Source organism: Chiloscyllium plagiosum, chromosome 30, assembly GCF_004010195.1.
Source record: "Chiloscyllium plagiosum isolate BGI_BamShark_2017 chromosome 30, ASM401019v2, whole genome shotgun sequence".
NCBI lineage: Eukaryota > Metazoa > Chordata > Chondrichthyes > Orectolobiformes > Hemiscylliidae > Chiloscyllium > Chiloscyllium plagiosum.
The window spans coordinates 39,109,805-39,132,367 of NC_057739.1; the positions used below are offsets into that span (position 1 = coordinate 39,109,805).

Sequence of the window (22,563 nt, forward strand, 5' to 3'; positions counted from 1 at the left end):
TACCTCTGCTTTCTCTCTCCATGCGTGCTGCCAGACCTGCTGAGATTTCTCTAACAACAGACATTGCTGAGTAATGTTTCGAGTCCAATGACCCTTCTTCCAAAAAGTTCGGAACTTTCCCAGCAATTTAACTCTGCTTTCCTCTCTCTACAGATGCTGCCAGACCTGAAGTTCCCCGGGCAGTTCTATTGTTTCCAATTTCTAATATGTGCAGATTTTTTAAAAATCGAGTATGATTAGGAATCAAAAACAAACAGCTCGCATTTTTTCCTCGTTGCTAAGAGTCCTGATGAAGAATCACCAAACTGGAAATGTTAACTCTGCTTTCTTCCTACAGATGCCCCCAGACGTGCTTCAGTAATTTCTGTTTTGCCCTCTACAGTGTCTTTCCACAATATAGAGGAGTATTTGACAGTAGGATAGAACTGGCTGTCATGCATGTTCCTGCTATAAATGAGTGTGATATTAAAATGTTTCACTTGTGGGGAGCAGCTTTTGTTTAATCCCTCAGTCAGCTGGGATGGGGGTGGGGGGGGAAGGTGATGGGGATAGAGTAATGGCGTTTCGGGTCAGTGTGCTGAGGAGGTGATATTTAAACAGTATTGCTGGAACACAGGTGGGTGGCTGTGGATTGAAGACAGGCTAGGAGTCCATGATGTCAGGGTACTAATGGAGCTACAATCTGGCTGGTTCTCAGCATCAAAGGCAGGGAGATAGATGGGAAGACAAGGTCGTGCTCAGCAGACTGACTCCCCAGTGCAGTACTGAGGGAGGGCTGCACTGTTGGAAGTGCTGCCTTTCCCAGTGTGCTGTCAAATGGAAGCTTCATCAGTCCTCCCTGCGACATCATCAAGGAAGTTAAAAAAAAATCACACAACACCAGATTATAGTCCAACAGGTTTATTTGCAAGCACTAGCTTTCAGAGCACTGCTCCTTCATCAGGTGGATGTGAAGGTTAAGATCAATCTCACAGAACTTCTAGCCAAAGGAGTCCATGTCATGGGGATGTGATACGGTAAACAAGCTAAGCTTAAAACTTTCATCTTTTATAATGGGATATCCTGGTTTCTGTTCTTTGATATATAAATCCCAGAACTTCTTTTAAATTGCATTTTCAAGATATCCATTGTTTAAAAAGCTGAGCTATGAAGTCTGTTTGTGTCCCAATGCTGTGTCCGACTGTAAAACTATACAGAGGGTTTATCAGAGTTTTACATGGATTCATGCAGTTTTTGTTTTTGCAGAATTACATATAAGTTTATGAGGTGAGTTGGAGCAAAATAAAATGTGTGAGCATGTAGGAGCGACAGAACAAGTGTGTACATGGGTGTGAGTGCACATGACAGAGTGTGTGTATAAATGTGTGTGTGTAAGCTTGGTTAAGTGTGTGTGAGAGAGTGTAGTGGACTATGTGTGAGAGGGTGCATGTGTTGGTATATGTGTGTGCATATGAGAGAAAGCTTGTGTATGAGGGAGGGTCTGCGTGGGTGTGTGAGAGGTGGGGTCACCTGTCATGTGACATGAACCCAAGGTCCCGGTTGAGGCCATTCCCATGGGTACCAAGAATTGCTATCAGCTTCTGCTCAGTCACTCTGCGTTGATGCTTGTGCCAAATTCCAACGCAGAGGATGGTCACCCGAAGGTCTGAGGTCGAATGTCCCAGACCGCTGAAGACCTCCTAGTTCCCCGACTGTGAGGGAACATCCCTGTCTGGTGATTGTTGTAATGAGCACCTCACCAAAACCTTCCCCGTGGGTGTGTGAGAGGTGGGGTCACCTGTCATGTGACATGAATCCAAGGTCCCGGTTGAGGCCATTCCCCGACCGCTGAAGACCTCCTAGTTCCCCGACTGTGAGGGAACATCCCTGTCTGGTGATTGTTGTAATGAGCACCTCACCAAAACCTTCCCCGCACCTCCACTTCTCGCCTTGAAATAACCACCAAACCTTAAAACAGATCGTGATTTGTAGCAAACTGTCCCAGCCTTCAGGACAGCAACACCGCACAACTCTGACATGTCTTGCAGCAGCTGCTGTGGCAGAGTATCGACACAGGTAACAACATTACACATGGAGATGCCAACCCAGGCCCACCACAACTGGGAATTCCCAACCAGTTCACAGAATAATAGAGATGTACAGCATGGAACAGACCCTTCAGTCCAACCTGTCCAGATATCCCATCCCAATATAGTCCCACCTGCCAGCACCCTGCCCATATCCCTCCAAACCCTTCCTATTCATATATCCATCCAAATGCCTGTTAAATGTTGCAATTGTACCAGCCTCCACCACTTCCTCTGGCAGCTCATTCCATATACGTACCACCCTCTGTGTGAAAAGGTTGCCCCTTAGGTCTCTTTTATATCTTTCTCCTCTCACCCTAAACCTATGCCCTCTTCCCTGAGGTCGGGGAGTCCAGAACTAAAGACTTTGCCTATTTATCTTATCCATGTCCCTCAAATTTTGTAAACCTCTATAAGGTCACCCCTCAGCCTCCAACGCTCCAGGGAAAACAGCCCCAGCCTGTTCAGCCTCTCCCTGGAGCTCAGATCCTCCAACTCTGGCAACATCCTTGTAAATCTTTTCTGAACCCTTTCAAGTTTCACAACATCTTTCCGATAGGAAGGAGACCAGAATTGCACGCAATATTCCATCAGTGGCCTAACCAATGTCCCGTACAGCTGCAACATGACCTCCCAACTCCTGTACTCAACACTCTGACCAATAAAGGAAAGCATACCAAATGCTTTCTTCACTATCTTAGCTCCTTGAAAGTGGAGTCGCAGGTGTATATGAACCTGCACTACAAGGTCTCTTTGTTCAGCAACACTCCCTAGGACATTAGCAAGACTTGCCATTAACTGTATAAGATTTGCTTTCTCAAAATGCAGCACCTTGCATTTATCTAAATTAAATTCCATCTGCCACTTCTCAGCCCATTGACCCATCTGGTCCAGATCCTGTTGTAATCTGAGGTAACCCTCTTCGCTGTCCACTACACCTCCAATTTTGGTGTCATCTGCAAACTTACATAAATGATTTGGATGCGAGCATAAGAAGTACAGTTAGTAAATGACAAAAAGTAGAGGGCCCAGCACTGATCCTTGTGGCACTCCACTGGTCACAGGCTTCCAGTCTGAAAAACAACCCTCCACCACCACCCTCTGTCTTCTACCTTTGAGCCAGTTCTGTATCCAAATAGCTAGTTCTCCCTGTATTCCTTGAGATCTAACCTTGCTAATCAGTCTCCCATGGGGAACCTTGTCGAACGCCTTACTGAAGTCCATATAGATCACATCTATTGATCTGCTCTCATCAATCTTTATTACTTCTTCAAAAAACTCAAAAAACTTGTATTTGGAAAGGCAAGGACTGATTAGGGATAGTCAACATGATTGAGACATGATGTACACGGCTTTGTGCGTGGGAAATCCTGTCCCTCAGGATTCCCTCCAACAACTTGCCGACCACCGAGGTCAGGCTCACTGGTCTATAGTTCTCTGGCTTGTCTTTACCGCCTTTCTTAAACAGTGGCACCATGTTTGCCAACTTCCAGTCTTCTGGCATCTCACCTGTGACTATCGATGATACAAATATCTCAGCAAGAGGCCCAGTAATCACTTCTCTAGCTTCCCACACCTCTGTAATCTGGACATTTTGCAAGATGTCACCATCTATTTCCCTACTGTCTATATCTTCCATTTCCTTTGCATCAGTATTTACTGATACCAAATGAATATTTTACATCTCCCCCATTTTCTGTGGCTCCACACAAAGGCCGCCTTGCTGATCTTTGAGGGGCCCTATTCTCTCCCTAGTTACCCTTTTGTCCTTAATATATTTGTAAAAACCCTTAGAATTAAAGAGAATCCAATTTGCCAAAGCTATCTCATGTCCCCTTTTTGCCCTCCTGATTTCCCTCTTCAGTATACTCCTACAGGTGATGGGCCCGGGTTGGGGATTCCCCGTTGTGGTGGCCCAGGGTTGGGGATTCTGGCTGTGGTGGGCCCAGGTTAGGGATTCCCCATTGTGGTGGGTCCTGGTTGCAGATTTCCGGTTATTGGCGACAAGGGGCAGTAGCGGTGGAGTCAGGGGATGCTGGTTGGGTCTGGGTCTCAGCATGGGCTCGGCTGGCCCAGCAGCAAAGAGATGGCTCCTGAAGACTGGCTACTCCTGCACTGGTGAGCTGGCTCAGGCAGAGAGAGCGGAACTTTTGTCATTTTGTGTAGTTGAAGAATAAAATGATATGAGTTGAAGCTTTTTACTGTATCATTCATTCACTGTAAAATACAAGTGACATGTAAAATGATGAAATTATTCAATTTCAAATTATCCATAACAATGGTGACCTCTGAAGTACACTATAGGCTTTTCAAGGTTTGGGAGTGTCTGGACAAAATGTGAAACGGTGCTATACAAAATGCAAGACTTTCTGTATGTAACATGCTCTTATTCAGGCATTTAATTGGCTGGTCTGCACCCAATGTGGTCGATCCTGGGCTGGATGTGAAGAGTGGATTGGAGTGAAGAGTGTCACTAATGGGGGAAAAAGGAGGAAACTGGGGGATAGGTCAATACAATAAGTAAGAGGATGCTGCAGGAACAGAATAGGTTGGGGAGCCAACTCAATGCAGCAGGTTATTGGAGTCTCTCGGTCTCTGCGTCACCATTTCCAGCCCCAGAATGATGACGATGACGGTGACGATGACGACACCATTTCCAGCCCCAGAATGATGATGATGACGACGACGACGACGACGACGATAAAACAGCACAATCCCCATGGCTTAGAACCCACAGCCTCCCAAATGATCACAGCAGCATGGGCAGGCTGGGTGGATGGGGCCAGATACTGACCCAGAGAAGATTGGATCACCCATAGCTCCCACTGGGAGGTGAAAGTCAATCAGCTAGTGCTTCAGATGTGAAGATGGAGAGGCACAGCAGGTCAGACAGCATCTGAGTTGGGGTGGCACGGTGGCTCAGTGGTTAGCACTGCTGCCTCACAGCCTCGGGTGACCATTTGTGTGAAGTTTGCACATTCTCCTCGTGTCTGTGCAGGTTTCCTCCGGATGCTCCGGTTTCCTCCCACAGTCCAAAGATGTGCAGGTTAGGTCAATTGGCCATTCTAAAGGCTCAGAGTGTGCAGGAATGTGTAGGTTAGGTGGGTTAGTCAGGGGTAAATGTAGAATAATAGGGTAGGGGAATGGGCCTGGGCCTGGGTGGGTTACTCTTCGGAGAGTCAGTGTGGACTTGTTGGGCCGAAGGGCCTGCTTCCACACTGTAGGGATTCCACATGGAGCAGAAAAGTCAATGTTCCGGGCTGAAACTGTTCGCAGATGCTCCCTGGCTTGCTGTGCCCTTCCATCTATTGACTCCCCCACCCAGGCAGCAGCTGGGTGTAAATGGGTTTCCTTCCCATGTCGGTGGTGGTGAATAAACAGAAAGGGGGAATACCAAGTGCACACCCATCAGGCCATGGGCTGAATGTGAAGAGAGGCCATTCACCTTTGGAGCGATTTCAAATTGCAGACCGCTCTCTCTGGCCGGAGTTATTCCCCCGTTCTCCAGATGCTGTCCCCTCACAGCTCAGTTCCAGCTCTTGGTAGAGAAGCTAAGGGGTCAAACCCTGTACTGCTACGTTATCCAAGCCACCAGTCTGCACGAGCAAGGTGCTGTGATAGATCATCTCATCTCTTGCCATTGCAGCTCCCCCTCCACCCCGTTTCTACTCTCTCCCAAATCACCAACCACCACCCTCATGTTGTGTTTGGGTCTACTGGAACCATCAGAGAGGCCTAGAGTTTTTTTTAAGAAAACAGAACAATATTGATCGGTTTATTTACAGTTGGTATATTTCACAATACAGACCAAGTCTTATCTGTTTTTTCACAAGCAGAAAACTCAGGTCTCCCATTTATACCAAAGCTCGCTCCTTGCCAGTCAATTCACTCTCTCCCCCGCCCCCCAGGGTAAGCGTGTCAAACACGTACCCTCACTCTCCCACACAATTCTCAGCATCTTCACTCGCTCATCCAAGTAGTGAGACTCCAGGAAGCCACCAAGTCAGTGGTGCCAGAGGAGAGTTAGTGTAGATCCAACAAACTCTGGCTCCTATCCTTCTCCATGCGCAGAGCTCTCTGTATTGCCTCCACACTATTATCCCACTTCTCCTGGTCTGGCTTCATGATGTCCTGGAGGAGGACCCAGTCCCCACATTTAGTCTCGAATTACTTAGGTGTCACGTGTTGGGAATGGTGACAGGGAGCAAAGCGTATTATTGCTGTTTGTCTCAGTGACTGGGGACACGTGGGAAGGATAGTTGCCCCAGCTCTGCAGCAGCAGACAGACTTCACATTGTCACCAGGACAGGTCGGTTACAGCGGGCTTCATTGCTCGATATAATGTGTCACGGATACACACGAGTCCTTTGAAACATTAAGTATAGCTTAAGGCCTAACAATGTGTGTACTTGTCCTTTTATGGCCCACAACTGTGAGGCAGCTAACAACGGTTAGGTCCACCCAGGGGCAGTCCTTTATATCCTGATGGGCGGAGCTTGTGAGATACCAATTTACAGAATTGTTCGGGTACTGAAGGCCATTCTGCCCATACTGGCTCACTGAGCATTTGATACTAATCTCCTGGCTTTTCCCCAGGTCTCTCAATAAGTCATTGTGGACTCACAACATTAACTCTTGCTTTCTCCCTCCACTGGTGATGACAGATCCACTGAGTTATCTGCGATACCTCAGTGATTTAGCATCTGTGGAAAGAGAAAGCAAGAGTTATCAGACCTGCTGAGTTTCTCCAGCACTCTCTGGTTGCTCTGAAAAGGCCCAGTGAACCCTTGATAGCACCCCACCCCACCACGTAGACTGCAACAACGGCTCACTGTTACCCTCCCAAGGGCTATTACAGAGTGGCAACACAGTTTCACCTTGCCCATATCCAAATAGTGAATAGTTTAATTAAAATTTAAAAATTAATGACCTGTATCCTGTAAACTCAGTGATCATAGAGTCCCTCCAGTGTGGAAACAGGCCCTTCGGCCCAACAAGTCCACACCAACCCTCTGAAGAGTAACCCATCCAGACCCATTCCCCTACTCTATTATATTTACTCCTGAATAATGCACCCAACCTACACATCCCTGAACACTATGGACAATTTAGCATGGCCAATTCACCTAACCCACACGTCTTTGGATTGTGGGAGGAAACACACGCAACACGGGGAGAATGTGCAAACTCCACGCAGTCACCCGAGGCTGGAATCGAACCCAGGTCCCTGGCACTGCGAGGCAGCAATGCTACCCAATGAGCCACCGTGCCGTCCCAATGTGCCCTCTCCTGCCCTGTGGCATCACTCCCTGTTCCGACAGTGAAGACATATGGCAGCCCAGCCCAGTCGAGTGCCAGGCTCCAGGCTGTGTGCCTCCTGGGTTAGTTCACACTCCCTGGGCAGGCCTGGCCTGCTCTGAGCCTTTCCTCACTCTGCTAATGAACCCAAATTCCCAGCAGCACTTCCTGCTGCCCTGACGATACTCCTGAACTGTAAACAGTCAGTGTATTTGATTCAAATCACGCAGTGGTGCTGAATTATTGACTTGTCAACACTAAAGGCCACAAGCAGCTCAATAGAGAATGTCCAAACCCATTAACATAAAGAGACCCACAGCATCAGAGGGAAGCAACACACCTTAATATTCCGAACGGTCAATAATCACCACCGTTGTAGCCTCACTAAATGAGAAATCATTCCAATCACATTGCACCAGCAAAGGCAGGGAAAGCTCCCAGTGTAATAGAATTCTCAGCACATCAGAGGACACCGCTTATTCCCATGAGCATTCCCTCCTTGTGCTGCTGCATAATCCCAGACTGCAAGGTCAATGGGGCACCTGCTCAGGACATAAACCACAAACTGTACGCGGGGGAGAGGGGAACAAAAGAAAAATCAAACCAGCACTGGCACCGCCCTCCGCTCCCTGCCACCTCACTCCTTCGTGGAGTCATTGTGAACCTGCTGGACCTGGGCTCATTTCTCCAGCAGAAGCCTATCCCCTCACCCCACCCCATCCCATCCCATCCCCCACCCCAGGGAACCTTCATCCTGTCTGACCGTTCACATTGCAGCTGCCACACGGGGTGAAGCTGCTGCCCCTCGTCTGGGGGTCATCGCGGGTCAGGGGATTACAACAAGAACCAGCTCCCTCCACCGAGAGAGAGAGAGACTTATCACCTCAAGAGAGAGGCTGGGCCCCACTGAGCAGCTACCACTAGGCCCCAGGGTGGAGACACCAATGGGTCCCACAGTGGAGCTACTACTGGGCCCCACGGTGCAGCTACCACTGGGCCCCAGGGCGGAGATACCACTGGGTCCCATGGTGCAGCTGCCACTGGGCCCTAGGGCAGAGATACCACTGGGTGCCACGGTGCAGCTACCACTGGGCCCTAGGGCGGAGATACCAATGAGTCCCACAGTGGAGCTACTACAAGGCCCAATGGTGGAGATACCACTGGGCCCCAGGGCAAAGATACCACTGGGTCCCACGGTGGAGCTACCACTAGACCCCAGGGTGGAGATACCACAGGGTCCCACAGAGCGACTACAGGGCCAAATGGTGGAGCTACTACAGGGTCCCAAGGTTCAGATACCATGGTCCCCACAGTTCAGCTACCGCTAGGCCCCAGGGTGGAGCTACTGTCAGGCCCCACGGTGCAGCTGCCACGGGGGTGTGGTGTCCAGTAAAAGCCTGTCCTCTCTTGGGTTGGAAACAGTAGAGGCCATTATTCCCTGTAATGTTTGACCCAGTGTCTGTATGAGTTCCTCCAGTGCATCGCCCTTTTCCAATTTCTTTGTGGGATCCTGCACAGGTGCCAACTGAGGAGGGCGCTGACACATTCTGGTTACAGCTGTTGTACAGAGGAGGTGAAACTTGGTTTGAGGAGGCCATTCGTCCCCTCGGGCCTGCTCTCCCATAGTTTGGCTGACCTTCACATCAGCTCTGCTGTTCCATCTGATCCCAGATTGATCCAGGTTATTCACAAGCTGCACGTACACTGCCGAACTGGGTAAATAATTCCTAACACACAACAATAGTTTGTGTGAAGACATTCCCCACCAATTTAGCCTTTAAAGGTATGACCCCTTATCTGAAGCTGCTCTAGACTTTGCCATCAGGGACACTCTTCCTCTGTATTGACCCTGTCAAATCCTTGACATCACTAAGGCCAACCCTCACCTTTCAACAGCCCAGAGAACACACACTCATTCCACTCAGTTTCTGCTGATAGAATAGTCCCTTCATCCCAGGAATCAGTCACGTGAATCTTTGTCACTGAATGTGGAGCTCCCTCCCTCAGCGCGGACCCTCCGACAGCACAGAGCTCCCTTCCTCAGCGCGGGCCCACCGACAGCACTGTGCTCCCTCCCTCAGCACTGACCTTCCAACATTGCAATGCTCCCTCCCTCAGCACTGACCCTCCGACAGCTCAGAGCCCCATCCCTCAGCACTGACCCTCCGACAGTGCAATGCACCCTCCCTCAGCACTGACCCTCTGACATTGCAATGCTCCCTCCCTCAGCACTGACCCTCTGACAGCTCAGAGCCCCCTCCCTCAGCGCTGACCCTCCGACAGTGCAATGCTCCCTCCCTCAGCGCTGACCCTCCGACATTGCAATGCACCCTCCCTCAGCGCTGACCCTCAGAAAGCACGGAGCTCCCCTCCATCAGCGTTGACCCTCCGACAGTGCACCGCTCCCTCCCTCAGCGTTGACCCTCCGACAGTGCACCGCTCCCTCCCTCAGCGCTGACCCTCCGACAGTGCAATTCTCCCTCCCTCAGCGCTGACCCTCCGACAGTGCAATGCACCCTCCCTCAGCGCTGACCCTCCGAAAGCACGGAGCTCCCCCCCATCAGCGCTGATCCTCCGACAGTGCAATGCTCCCTCCCTCAGCACTGACCCTCCAACAGCACGGAGCTCCCTCCCTCAGCACGGACCCTCTGACAGTGCAATGCTCCCTCCCTCAGCGCTGACCTTCCGACAATGCAATGCTCCCTCCCTCAGCGCTGACCCTCCGACAGTGCAATGCTCCCTCCCTCAGCGCTGATCCTCCGACAGTGCAATGCTCCCTCCCTCAGCGCTGATCCTCCGACAGTGCAATGCTCCCTCCCTCAGCACTGACCCTCCAACAGCACGGAGCTCCCTCCCTCAGCACTGACCCTCTGACAGTGCAATGCTCCCTCCCTCAGCGCTAACCTTCCAACAGTGCAGCGCTCCCCCAGCGTTGACCCTCCAACCGTGTGCTGCTCTCTCCCTCAGCGCTGACCCTCCAACAGTGCGGAACTCCCTCCCTCAGCGCTGACCCTCTGACAGTGCAATGCTCCCTCCGTTAGTGCTGACCCTCCGACAGTGCGGCGTTCCATCCCTCACCGCTGACCCTCCAACACCCACTCCATGCTGAAGTAGGGGTGTCAAGTATAGATGTGGTAAATAGATGATTCCTTAGTGGACAGGAGTGATACTGTACCCGTCACTCCCTGCATCCAACAATAATAATCTGAATGGTGTAAAAGGACCAGTACTGAGGGATAATTTATATGGAGATCAAACGGTGACAGCTCACATCCCCGTATGAATCCCGTTTAATTAAACGTTCAAACACCCAAAGATGCTACACAGGGCTGTCGAAGAAACCAATAAATAAAAGCTCTGTCCCAATTGAAGATCACCATCCCAAACAAAACCGATAATAAAAATTATAATTCTCTTGTGCAAAATTGTAATAATCGCTCTTCATAAATTACTAGCAAATCTGTAATAAACTTAAAGAAAAATAATGGAATTCTCTGTAAAGTTCCTGTACATGCAAATCTGGTCAAGTAACAGAAATGGAATTAATTATCCCTTTTGCTATTTCTGGCTACTCACAGCAGTAAGAGTGAGGTAAACAAACAGTTAGAGAGAGATCACTGAGCTTTCATCACAATTTCCGTTTCCCTGATTGGATGCTTCTGAAGAGCTCTTCATCCAATTGGATGTACGTTCGCTGTTTTTGATCCAGGAGATAAAGTTTGTCCTTAATGTTCCTCGGGTCGAACCCCTCCTTCCTCATGTCTGTTTTTTGGAATTTGAACGTTCCTGGGTATGAGAAAGAAAAGTCAGTGTCAGGAAAGCAATTCGAGAGTCATACAGCACAGAAACAGACCCTTCAGTCCAATAATCTACACTGACCATAATCCCAAATTAGTCTCATCTGCCTGCGCTTGGCCTGTATATCCCTCCAAACATTTCTTACTCATGTATTTAACTACACGGCATGGTGGCACAGTGGTTAGCACTGCTGCCTCACAGCGTCAGAGACTCGGGTTCAATTCCTGCCTCAGGCGACTGTCTGTGTGGAGTTTGCACATTCTCCCCGTGTCTGCGTGGGTTTCCTCCGGGTGCTCCGGTTTCCTCCCACAGTCCAAAGATGTGCAGGTCAGGTGAATTGGCCATGCTAAATTGCCCGTAGTGTTAGATGAAGGGGTAAATGTAGGGGAATGGGTCTGGGTGGGTGGCTCTTCGGGGGGTCGGTGAGGACTTGTTGGGCCGAAGGGCCTGATTCCACCCTGTAAGTAATATAATCTAAATGTCTTTTAAATGGTGGAACTGTACCCGCATCTATTACTCTGGCAGTTCATTCCACACGTGAACCACTTTCTCTGTAAGAGAGAATGGCCTTTTTAAATCTTTCTTCTCTCACCTGTAAAGTATGTCCACTTGTCTTGAAATCCCCCACCCGAGGGAAAAGACACCCACCAATCACCTTATCTCTGCCCCTCTATTTTAGAAGCCTCTATAAGTCACCCCTCAATCTCCTACGCTCCAGTGAAAAAGGCTAAGCCTGTCCGACCCCATCCGATAACTCAAACTCTCCATTCCCAGCAACATCCTGGTAAATCTTTTCTGAACACTATCCAGCTCAACAATATCCTTCCTGTAATGCAGGACTCCAGACAAGGTCTCACCAACTTCCTGTACAACTTCAACATAACGTCCCAACCCCTACACTCAAAGGTCTGAGCAACAAAGGCAAGTGTGTGAAATGGAGGGCTGGCGCCGAGGGAGCACCGCGCGGTCAGGGGGCCGGCGCCGAGGGAGCACCACGCGGTCAGGGGGCCGGCTCTGAGGTCGGAGAGCTAGCTCTGAGGGAGCACCACGTGGTTGGAGGGCCAGTGCCAGAGAGACATTGCCAGGTGAAAGGTGCTGTATTAATGCTGCATTGCGCTCTCAGAGGGACGGTACTGACTAATTGTGGTGCTACAGTCTTGGAGTTAGAGGTCAGTCCCATGGGAATAGCCAACATGTGATGTAATCATTCAGCCCTTACAACCCGCGCAGGGAACTTGTTGAATTCGCTTATTGCTATCAGTCTTTTCAAAACTTCGGACATGATGACAGCATTCCAGGTGGCAGAATGCTTCCAGAAGATTCCCATCTCGTACCTGTTTTGCTCACCGCTGGTAATAATCGCAGGAATATGGGTCGTGCGTACTGAGGTAAAGCTACCTCGAGGTCAGTGTAGAACGTCTCCAGGTTGATCTGATGGTTAGGGTCTGCTATCGCAGCCATTCCAGCTTTACCTTCTGCACCTGAAGTGGGGACAGAAACCAGAGAGGTGTAAATTATTCACCAGGAGACATGGTGCCAATCAACTTTGTCCTGGATGGCGTTTTGGTGAGTGTTGTTGGAGCTTCATTCCTTCAGTAATTTTTATGTAAAGGGACGGCAGTTAACTGCCCCTCTCCTACCAACCACACGAGCGTATTTACCACACTGCACTTCAGATAGTGACCCAGAAGCAGATGTTCTGCTCACATTTGAGCTCCCTCACCGAGTGAAACAGAGACCACTGCCGTACTGTCCCTTTGAGGGACTGGGTGACTAACCGCTTTCCTGTTGTCGATGGCTCATCGGTGGAGTTGGTAACATCAATAGTCTCGTAATCCAGAGACCCTGGCTCACAACCATCGTGACACAGGTTCAGGTCTCACTGCAGCTGGTGGTATTTAAATATAATCAGTAAAAATCTGGATTTGAAATGTAGCCTTCATTATTATCATTGTTCGTTGGAAAAATCCATTTAGTGCACTAACGTCCTTTCATGAAGGAATCTGCCATCTTCACCTACTGTGGCCTACATGTGACTCCAGACCCACAGCAACGTGCTGACCATTAACTGTCCTCTGACATGATGTCCCTATCTAAATGTGTCTTGTTAGCACATAAAACAACACTTTTCACTCGTGACACTCCTAAATCAAATCAAATCATTTCAAGGGTAAATAGGGGTGGACAACACAAAATCACCCTGACAATGACACCACATCCTATCAAAGAATTTCTAAAAAGGAGGACTTTTGCCTTCATTCAAATATCAAGGATAGTGGAAATCGTAAACAAAAACAGGAGTTGCTGGAAAATCTCACTAAGTCTGGCAGCATCTGTGGAGGGGAGTCAGAATTAATGCTTCGGGTGCAGTGACCCTTCCTCAGAACTGGTGGGAGCTGGGAAAAGGACTTTTTTAATAGAGAAAATGGGCTGGGGAAGAGTAAACGATAGGTGAGATAGAACCCAAAGAGATAGAAAAACAGCTGGACAAACAGAGGAGTGGTTAAAGGTCAGGCTGGGGTTAAAGGTCAGGCTGGGGTTAGGAATAACTGCTAATGAAGGCTATTAATGACTGACAGTGGGCAGCATGGATAACAGTCCATATGATGACAGTGGGTAGCGTGTGCTAATAGTCCATGTGATGATAGTGGGTAGCGTGTGGTCACAGTCCATGTAATGACAGTGAGTAGCGTGTGGTAACAGCCCACGTGATGACAGTGGGTAGCGTGTGGTCACAGTCCACGTAATGACAGTGAGTAGCGTGTGGTAACAGCCCACGTGATGACAGTGGGTAGCATGTGGTAACAGTCCATGTGATGACAAGGCTTGGTGTATTGGGATGGGGAAAGGTGCTCCAGCCCTAAAGTTGTTGAACTAAATATTTAAGTCCTGAAGGTTGCAGGTTCCCAGAGCAGAAAATGAGATACTGCTCTTCCAGCTTCTACTAAGCTTTGCTGGAGCACCGCAGTGAGCCTGGAACAGGGACACTGGGAAACAGGTCGGTATGTTAAAGTGGCAAGCAAGTGGAAAACTCCAGGTCATTTCTGTGGCAGAACATAGGTGCTCTGCAAAGCGGTCACCCAGCCACACTTCATTCAAATGGAGAGTTAAGGTGTTTAAAGATGTTTAAGACACCGGACAGGGTAGATAGAGAGATGCCATTTCCACTGGTCAGTGAGGCTGGTGCTGGGTGAGGGAGGGCGAAAATTCAAGGTGGATTTTTCATTCCTGAAATCAGGAAACTCTTCCAGCCACAGAGGGTGGGGAAATCTAAAACTCCTTACTCTGAGTGATCCCTGATCTATGGCATAACTGTGACAGCTGATCATTATCGCATTGATTGGCAAAACAGGCAGGAGAGTGGCTAAATGGCACCCCCTCTTGGTTGATGTTCTCAGTGAGGGTGGGGTCTTCATTGTTACCCCTTAGCCAACTTTCTACCCCCTATTCTCACCCTGCCCACCACCACCAGAGACAGCAACAGATGGAGGAGCCCAGGCACTAACTACACAGCAGTGCCTTGCTGTTGCAAGTCCCTAGCGAGCTGACTGGCAATTCAACTATGGTAGGCATCATACTAACACCCTCACCCGACTGCAATCTGATCAGGGCCACCAGGATTCCTGCCTGGGGGCTCCACTGATGCAGAAATAAGGGTCAGTGTCCGGTAACCAGCTCCCCGTTTCCGTCTGAATGCTAAAGACTTACCGGGCACCTCAACTCCGTACACCACAACGTCCGTCATGCCGAGGATCCGACTCAGAGTCCCCTCCACCTCTGTGGTCGACACATTCTCACCTTTCCAACGGAAAGTGTCCCCCGTGCGGTCTCGGAAATACATGTAACCATACTCGTCCATGACCAGGACGTCGCCTGCAGGGAACAGGGAGCCTGCAGTGAGTGCTCAGGAGCTGACAGCTACAGACGATAAAATCCACACCACGCTGAACATCACAACACACGGGTGAAACGCGCAGTGCAAACTGATTCAGAAACAGCTTGCAAAAAGAAGTTGGATTAAAGACTTGCAGGAGGAAAGGATTGCACTGAAATGGGGAAAGATTCAGGGACTGGGACGGAATAATTTAACAGGCTCTCTCCACGTAGCAAGAGCAAAGGTGAGTCACTGTAAGGTGTCTGTGCATGATTCCAACAGGGCGGGCAGTCTCTGGTCAGACACAGCAAGTTAACAATCTTGGTCATCTGAGAATAAAGGGACTACAGAATAACCTCGGTTATCCGAACATCAATTATCCAAATTTCGGATTTAGATTAGATTAGATTCCCTACAGTGTGGAAACAGGCCCTTCAGCCCAACAAGTCCACACTGACCCTCCGAAGAGTAACCCACCCAGACCCATTGTCCCCGAACTATTATACCTAACTCTACAGGCAATTTAGCGTGACCAATTCACCTAACCTGCGATTCTTTGGATTGTGGGAGGAAACCGGAGCACCCGGAGGAAACCCACGCAGACACGGGGAGAATGTGCAAACCGCACACAGAGACAGTCGCCTGAGGCTGGAATCGAACCTGGGTCCCCAGCGCTGTGAGGCAGCAGTGCTAACCACTCAGGCACCGTGCTGCCCCAAATTATCCAAACAAGATCTCAAGGTCTCGTAAATGCTTCCTTTGTTTACAATCAGATCAGTTATCTGGACAAAATACTCCCTGTCTGTCTCATTCCGATAATCGAAGTTGTTCTGCACATGAACAGCAAGGCAGGGTATAAGAATGCACAACATCTGGGTAGCGAGAGAGGTCAATGAGCTGAACTGAGGAATATCTTTCCTGGCGTATTAACAGCTTTATCTTTATAAAATTACTAAACATCAGAGATTCAGAGGTACTGATTAGGAAAACAACATTAGAGACAGAGAATGCTGGAGAAACTCAGAAGGCCTTTCAGAGTCTGCAAAGAAGGGAACACAGCTAACACAGAGTCTGCTATGACTCTCCTGTGATGAGATGTGTTTTTAAGAGGGATTTGTTCTGTTTCTCCATGGACAGCACAGTAAATAGCTTTGGTTTTTTTTAAAAAGGACAGACAAAACAAGTGCGAGTGGGTGGAGTCAGGCTCACACAGCCGTGGGTTTGAGCTTTCTGTTGTTGAAGCTGGGGTTTTGGAGTTGAAGCTGCGAGATACAGCTCTCTCTTGCTGCTGCTCAATTCAAGCTTTTGGTTTTTCCTTTCTCTGGGACTGAAGGAGATAGCGAGTGAGGGAAATTGGTTTTGCTGAATTTGCCTTTGCCAAGGGTGGGGTAATGGTATGCAGCCATATTGAAACAGTTGATGACTCGTAGTTATTCATGTAGTATTTTGATAGAGTTAAAGTTGTGCCAATTCTTGTTTATTGTTTGCATTTTAACTGTGGTGTAAGAATAAAGAGAGTTTGGTTTAAAGCCCAGTAGTTTGACCAATCGAATCGTGTCTGGAACACAGCACCTTAAACTAGCCTTTAAATAAAAATAAATGCTAGGATCTTGGCTATCGCCTTGATATGTTTTGAGGGGGTTTGGTCTGGTCCATACCACCTCTTCAAACATTAGACTGGATCATTTACATTGTGCCAGCCAATATACAAATTAGGAGCAGAAGGAGGCCATTCGGCCCTCGAGTCTGTTTCGCGGTTTGATAAAGTCATGGCTGATCGAATTGAGATCTTTATTTTTCAGTCTACTCCCCAAAACCCATGACTGCCTTGCTCGTCAAACTCAGCTGTTGCCTCCTCAACTGCTCTCTGGAGAAGAAAGTTCCAGACTCTCAACCTTCTCAGAGAAAGAAAATTCCCCTCTTTGCAACCTTTAAATGGGAGACCTCTTAAACTGTGGGTGCTCGCTCTAGTCTCTCGGACAAGGAGAAAGAGAGTCTCCTTTCAGTGTTCCTTCAAGAGGTTATGGCTGAACAAGGTCACCTCCCTTTCTTCTAAACTCCAGTGGATACAGGCCCAACCTGACCCACATTTCTACATTAGATACCACCTCACCACCTCCATCAGGAAATCAGGCATGTGAGCCTTCCCTCAAATGTGAGGATGGGAGAGTAGCTGTGACTGCTTAGGTACATGAAGACAATCAAAGAGAGTCATAGAGATGTACAGCACGGGAATAGACCCTTCGGTCCAACTCATTCATGCCGACCAGATATCCTAACTTAGTCCAGTCCCATTTGCCAGCACTTGGTTCATATCCCTTCAAACCCTTCCTATTTATATACCCATCCAGATGCCTTTTAAATGTTGCAATTGTACCAGCCTCCACCACTTCCTCTGGCAGCCCATTCCATACACACACTACCCTCTGGATGGAAAAGTTGCCCCTTAGGTCCCTTTTATATCTTTCCCCTCTCACCCTAAACCTATGCCCTCTAGTTCTGGACTCCCCTAGCCTGGGGAAAAGACCTTGTTTGTTTACCCCATCCATGCCCCTCATGATTTTATAAACCTCTATAAAGGTCACCCCTCAGCCTCTGACCCTCCAGGGAAATCAGCCCCAGCCTATAGCTCAAACCCTCCAACCCTGGCAACACCCTTGTAAATCTTTTCTGGAGCCTTTCAAGTTTCACAACGTCTTTCCAATAGGATGGAGACCAGAACTGCACACAATATTCCAAAAGTGGCCTAACCCATCCAAATGACCTGTCACCATGTTGCAACCTTAATGTTTCCAAGTCAGAATGGAGAGCCTTTTGAACAAGGTTCATGACCCTGAGCGAGGATTGTACTTGGAGACTGCCTCAGTTTTCCAAGGGCCCGGTCACCAAATGTGACTGCGCCAGCAGCATCGATGACCTTAGACGTAGCCAAGGGGAGTGACGTTGGGCAAGGGTAGACCCTTGTATTCATACAGCGGCCCAGCCCTGCACAGAGATCTGGTCTGAAAATGTCCGACACACGCAAAGGTTGACCAGAGGTAATCAAATGGCAAATGTTTTCTATTGGTCTCTGTCCCAAAGAAGGAGGAAATGTGTCTTTCCACAGGCTGCAGCTGAGGGGGCTTCACCTGACTGTTCCCTACATAGAGAAGCCGGTTCCTATGAGGAAAGAAAGAGCCTTTTCTGGCATTTAGAGGAGTAAAAGGTGGTCATCTCACTGAAATGTGTAGCGTCCTTAATAGAGATGCCAGGGTCAATCCCCGCCTTGGCTGGAGACTGTGGAGGTGACCCAATGACTCTGGATAAGGTGGCGGCCATTTTGGGACCTAGATCGGGAGAAATGGCACCCCCTCAGAGACTCATGGAGTTTCTGAATCCTCTATCAGGGAACTTATTCAGGGGAGAGATCAAAGTGTTTTTACCCAGCCAAGGAAAGGATTGGGTAGAAAGCTGAGACCACAAAGGCATAGCATGCAGCAGGAGGCCATTAGGCCCATCGTATCTATACCAGATCTTCAGTCGCTACCTAGTGCCAACCTCCAGTTTTTCTCCTGTACCTTTACACATTGGATGATTGTTTCCGTGGAAACAATGAGATCAGGTGGAATGATGATGTTGAACAGGGGAGCTGACTCAGGCAGACTCTACAACGACAGCCTATAGCACCTTTAACACAATATTTAAAATAAGATATTTATTATCATTGCAGTTAAGGAGGAAATTATTTCCTCAGAGGATCTTTCTTTTTCAAAAGACGGTGGAAGCAAAACCTTTGAATCTTTTTAAGGCAGAGGCAGGTGGATATTGATGAGCGAGGGGAAGGAAAAGGTTCTGTGGAGTTGGCCGGAATGTGGAGTAATCAGAGCAGCAGCGGTCTTAACGAATGGCAGACCAAGCTTGAGGGGCCGAATGGCCTAACGCCATTTACAAATATTATATTCGTTCTCACGTTCAAAACATCCCAAGTTCCTTCACAGTTACATTGTAAAATCGGGTCTGACAAAACCGAACCAGGAGACAGAAGTACAGTTAGGCAGTGGATTGGTCAAGCAGCTTAGTTGTGAAAGGCGCTATATTAATGCAGGTTCCTGTTGGGGACGTGCCCGGGATTCTGTCAGGCACAGAGGCTCTTATCGAGCTTCCGAAGCCCGGGAAGTTGGGATTGATGAAGCAAACAGACAGCGTAACGACTCGGGAACACCTCTCAATACCCTTCCCGACCATCAGCTCCCCCCAACTCCTGCTGCAGAGGGGGCTCCAACATGCCCCCTCCTCCTTCCTCAGGGCCTTCCTGCTTGCTGCCCTGACCCGATGACTGGCCGAGTGGCTGGACTCCAACCTGAGCCCCAGCTCCCCCGGCCATACCCTCCCCCACCTTTACCTGAGAGGTAGGCAGCATCCCCCTTCTTGAACACGTCCTGTGCGACCTTTTTGGTGGTCGCCGTCTCGTTGACGTATCCGTCGAACCTCCGCAGAGGGTCACTCTGGACAATCCGACCCACCAACTGACCCGCCTCACCTGGGGCGGGGGGGAAACGGAGACAGAGTGGCTGGTCAGAGTGCGGGCCAACTAAACTTCAATCAAAGTCTACAATTAAAGTAACGCACCATCACTTGTCCTAAAGACCCATCTAGTTCACTGACGTCCATTGGGGAATCTGCCATCCTTACCCGATCTGGCCTACTTGTGACTCCTGACCCACAGCAATGTGGATGACTCTTAATCAAAGAGGGGATTAGAGTGCCAATTAATTGTGTATTCCGTACAGGATGTGGGTGTCACCGACAGGACCCTGCAGCTGGTTGGACCAGCCTTTGCCCACATCCCCTAACTGTCCTTCAGAAGGTGTTGCTGAGTCAGTCTGCAGTCTGTGTGGTCTGACTGGAGCTGTTCTGGGATTCAGACCCAACAACAACGAAGGAACGACAACATAGTTCCAGCTGGGCGGAAGGGAACCTTCAGATGGTGGTGTCCTTTGCAAGGGTAGACGGCGCTGGGTTTGGAAGGTGCTGTCTCAGGACCCTCAGTGAACTGCTGCAGTGCACCTTGTAGATGGTACGCACTGCTGCCACTGTGCATTCTCGAGAGTGGGAGTGAACGCTGAAGGGGTGGATTCGATGTTAATCAAGTGGGCTGCTTTGTGCTGGTGGAGTGGACCTTCTGGAGTGTTGTTGGAACTACACCCATCCAGACAAGCGGGGAGTATTCCATCACACTCGTGACTTGGGCCTTGTAGATGGTGAACAATCTTTGGGGAGTCAGATGATGAGCTACTGGCCACGGAACCTCAGACCCAGACCTGCTGTTGTTGCCACAGTAATTGTATGGCAGGTCTAGTTCAGTCCCTGGCCATTCAGAATGACGATTCTCTGCCTTCCTTTAGCCCCTAGCTGGGGGGAGGGCTGTTCCAACATTCTGGTATATTGTCTAACTGTTCCATTTTTGTAACGGTGAATCTAACCGGTGAGATTTTGAAGGTTGTTTGACTGTGGGTGCAATTGTGGCAGGGACTGACCGTGTGTGCATACCTGTGTACACGCACATACACATACGTATGTACGTGCACACATCCCCCCACGTTCGCTCTCTAAGTCAGTAACACCTGAGTTAAACTGAACGCCACTAACCCGAGAGTTTTTCTCTTTTAACACAAAGAGTCGTTTGGTTGTACTTTGGTCACAGACTGAGGATGGACTGTGAACAGCAGTTGCTAGGTTACCGGATGCTGTAAGGATACCTGGTTTACAGGGGATACAGACACCATCAGCTCCTCGAACCAGCTCCATCGTGTCCTCATTCACCTTAACTAACCGGATCGGGTAGACAAATGGCAGAATGCGACTGTTAAAGCCACAGGCACCAACCTGCAAAAGGAAATGAAGGACAATTCGATTTTAAACTGCAGCCTGGCACCCTGCCAGACAAACTCCCGAGGATCCACGTGGCCACCGGAAAATAGGTATACCTCGGAAATCCTGTCCTGTTGCCCACACACCAGTGCTCAAGCAAGCCTCACCATACTGCCCCATGCCAGCAAAAATAAAAAAAAGGACGTCACATTTTCACAGGAAATTATTACTTGGCTGCAATGTCTGAAGGTAACATTGGCCAACGTGACACCAAACAGACTGTGGTCCCACTCTCGACAAAATGACACCCTCTGGGTGCTCCGGTTTCCGCCCACAGTCCAAAGATGTGCATGTTAGGTGAATTGGCCCATAGTATTCAGGGATGTGTAGATTAGTCAGGGCAAATGTAGAGTAATAGGGTAAGGGAATGGTTACTTTTTGGAGTGGTCTTAATAGGCCAAATGGCCTGTTTCCACACTGTAGGGATTCTCTGATCCTATGAAACTCTCAAACTCCAGTAAAGGCTTGAAATATTTCTTGACAACAACTTGCATTTGCGGAATGTGACAGGCCAAGGGAGTGGGCAAATACATAGCAGTGGGTTATTATCCAAATAGCAATCGATTGGGAAAGGGGGAGGTGGAATGAGGCCTGGGTACCACCATACACCAGGCACTGTCAGTAAGAACGCGGGAGCAGCGGGTGAAGGAAGCAAATGGGCCATTGGTCTTCACAGTGAGGATTCGGGTACAGGAGCAGGATGTCTTGCTGCAGTTGCACGGGACCTTGAAGTAAGTGTGTGCAGTTTGGGCCTCCTCACCTCAGGAAGGATGTTCTGGGGATGGAGAAAGTGCAGCAAAGATTTCCCAGACTGATGGCAGGAGTGACGTATGAAGAGAGACTGGATCAGTGAGGATTATATTCACAGGAGCTTAGATGTATGAGGCTGGCGCATCTCATAGAAACCTGTACAACTCCAACAGGACAAGCCAGGGTAAACACAGACAGCTTGTTCCCGATGAGCAGGGAGTGCAGAACCACGGGTCACAGTCTGAGGATATAGGGTAGGCCATTTACGACTGAGAGGAGGAGGGATGGGAGAGAGGGAGCTGGTGGAGGGAGGGAAGGGGGGAAGGGGAAGGAATTCTGGACTGTAGGGCCCAGGCATCCATAGGCACAGCCACTGGACACAGGATGGAGGATGTGAGGGACCCACGGGGTACCAGGGCTGGAGCAGCTCAACTTTCCCCGGGATCTGAAGGATTGGAGTAGCACTGAGCGATCGCCCGGTTACCGAGAGTGTGTGGAGAGGGCAAGAAGACTGCAACCGTGTGAAGCAAGTTCAGGAAAGGAATCGGAAAGCTCAGCTCCCCGGAAAAACCTAGCAAAGGGTGGGATGCTCTTAGGAGGCTCAGTGTAGATGCAATGGGCAGAATGGCCTGCTTCCACACTGTAGGGTGCTGTGGAGGGTGGAGGGGGAGACCTGGGGGAAATCAGACTGATTGGACCCAGCCTGCAGAGAGGTAGCAGGAATTGAACGGCTGAACAGCTTCCTGCTGCCTCACTACGACCCAGTGAGCAGTTTCTAATGGCAAACTGTCAGATACCACACTCCTGGTTTTATTTCCCCAAACGCCCCCCGGCCCATTGTGCTTTCCCTCCCACCGCCCTTTCTTC

At 49.3% G+C, this 22,563-nt stretch overlaps 1 protein-coding gene across 1 annotated transcript in view; it reads right to left on the minus strand.

Annotated features, from left to right (window-relative positions):
- Nucleotides 1-10,601: 10,601 nt before the first annotated feature.
- Nucleotides 10,602-22,563, minus strand: part of slc27a4 (solute carrier family 27 member 4) — a 62,704-nt gene continuing 50,742 nt past the window's right edge. The window contains exons 9-13 of the mRNA XM_043720438.1: nt 20,775-20,900; nt 19,418-19,555; nt 14,871-15,035; nt 12,497-12,643; nt 10,602-11,150 (exon numbers count right to left, since the gene is read on the minus strand). Coding sequence (XP_043576373.1) covers nt 10,993-11,150; nt 12,497-12,643; nt 14,871-15,035; nt 19,418-19,555; nt 20,775-20,900 — 734 coding nt within the window. The 3' untranslated portion in view covers nt 10,602-10,992. The remainder of the gene's footprint in view (nt 11,151-12,496; nt 12,644-14,870; nt 15,036-19,417; nt 19,556-20,774; nt 20,901-22,563) is intronic.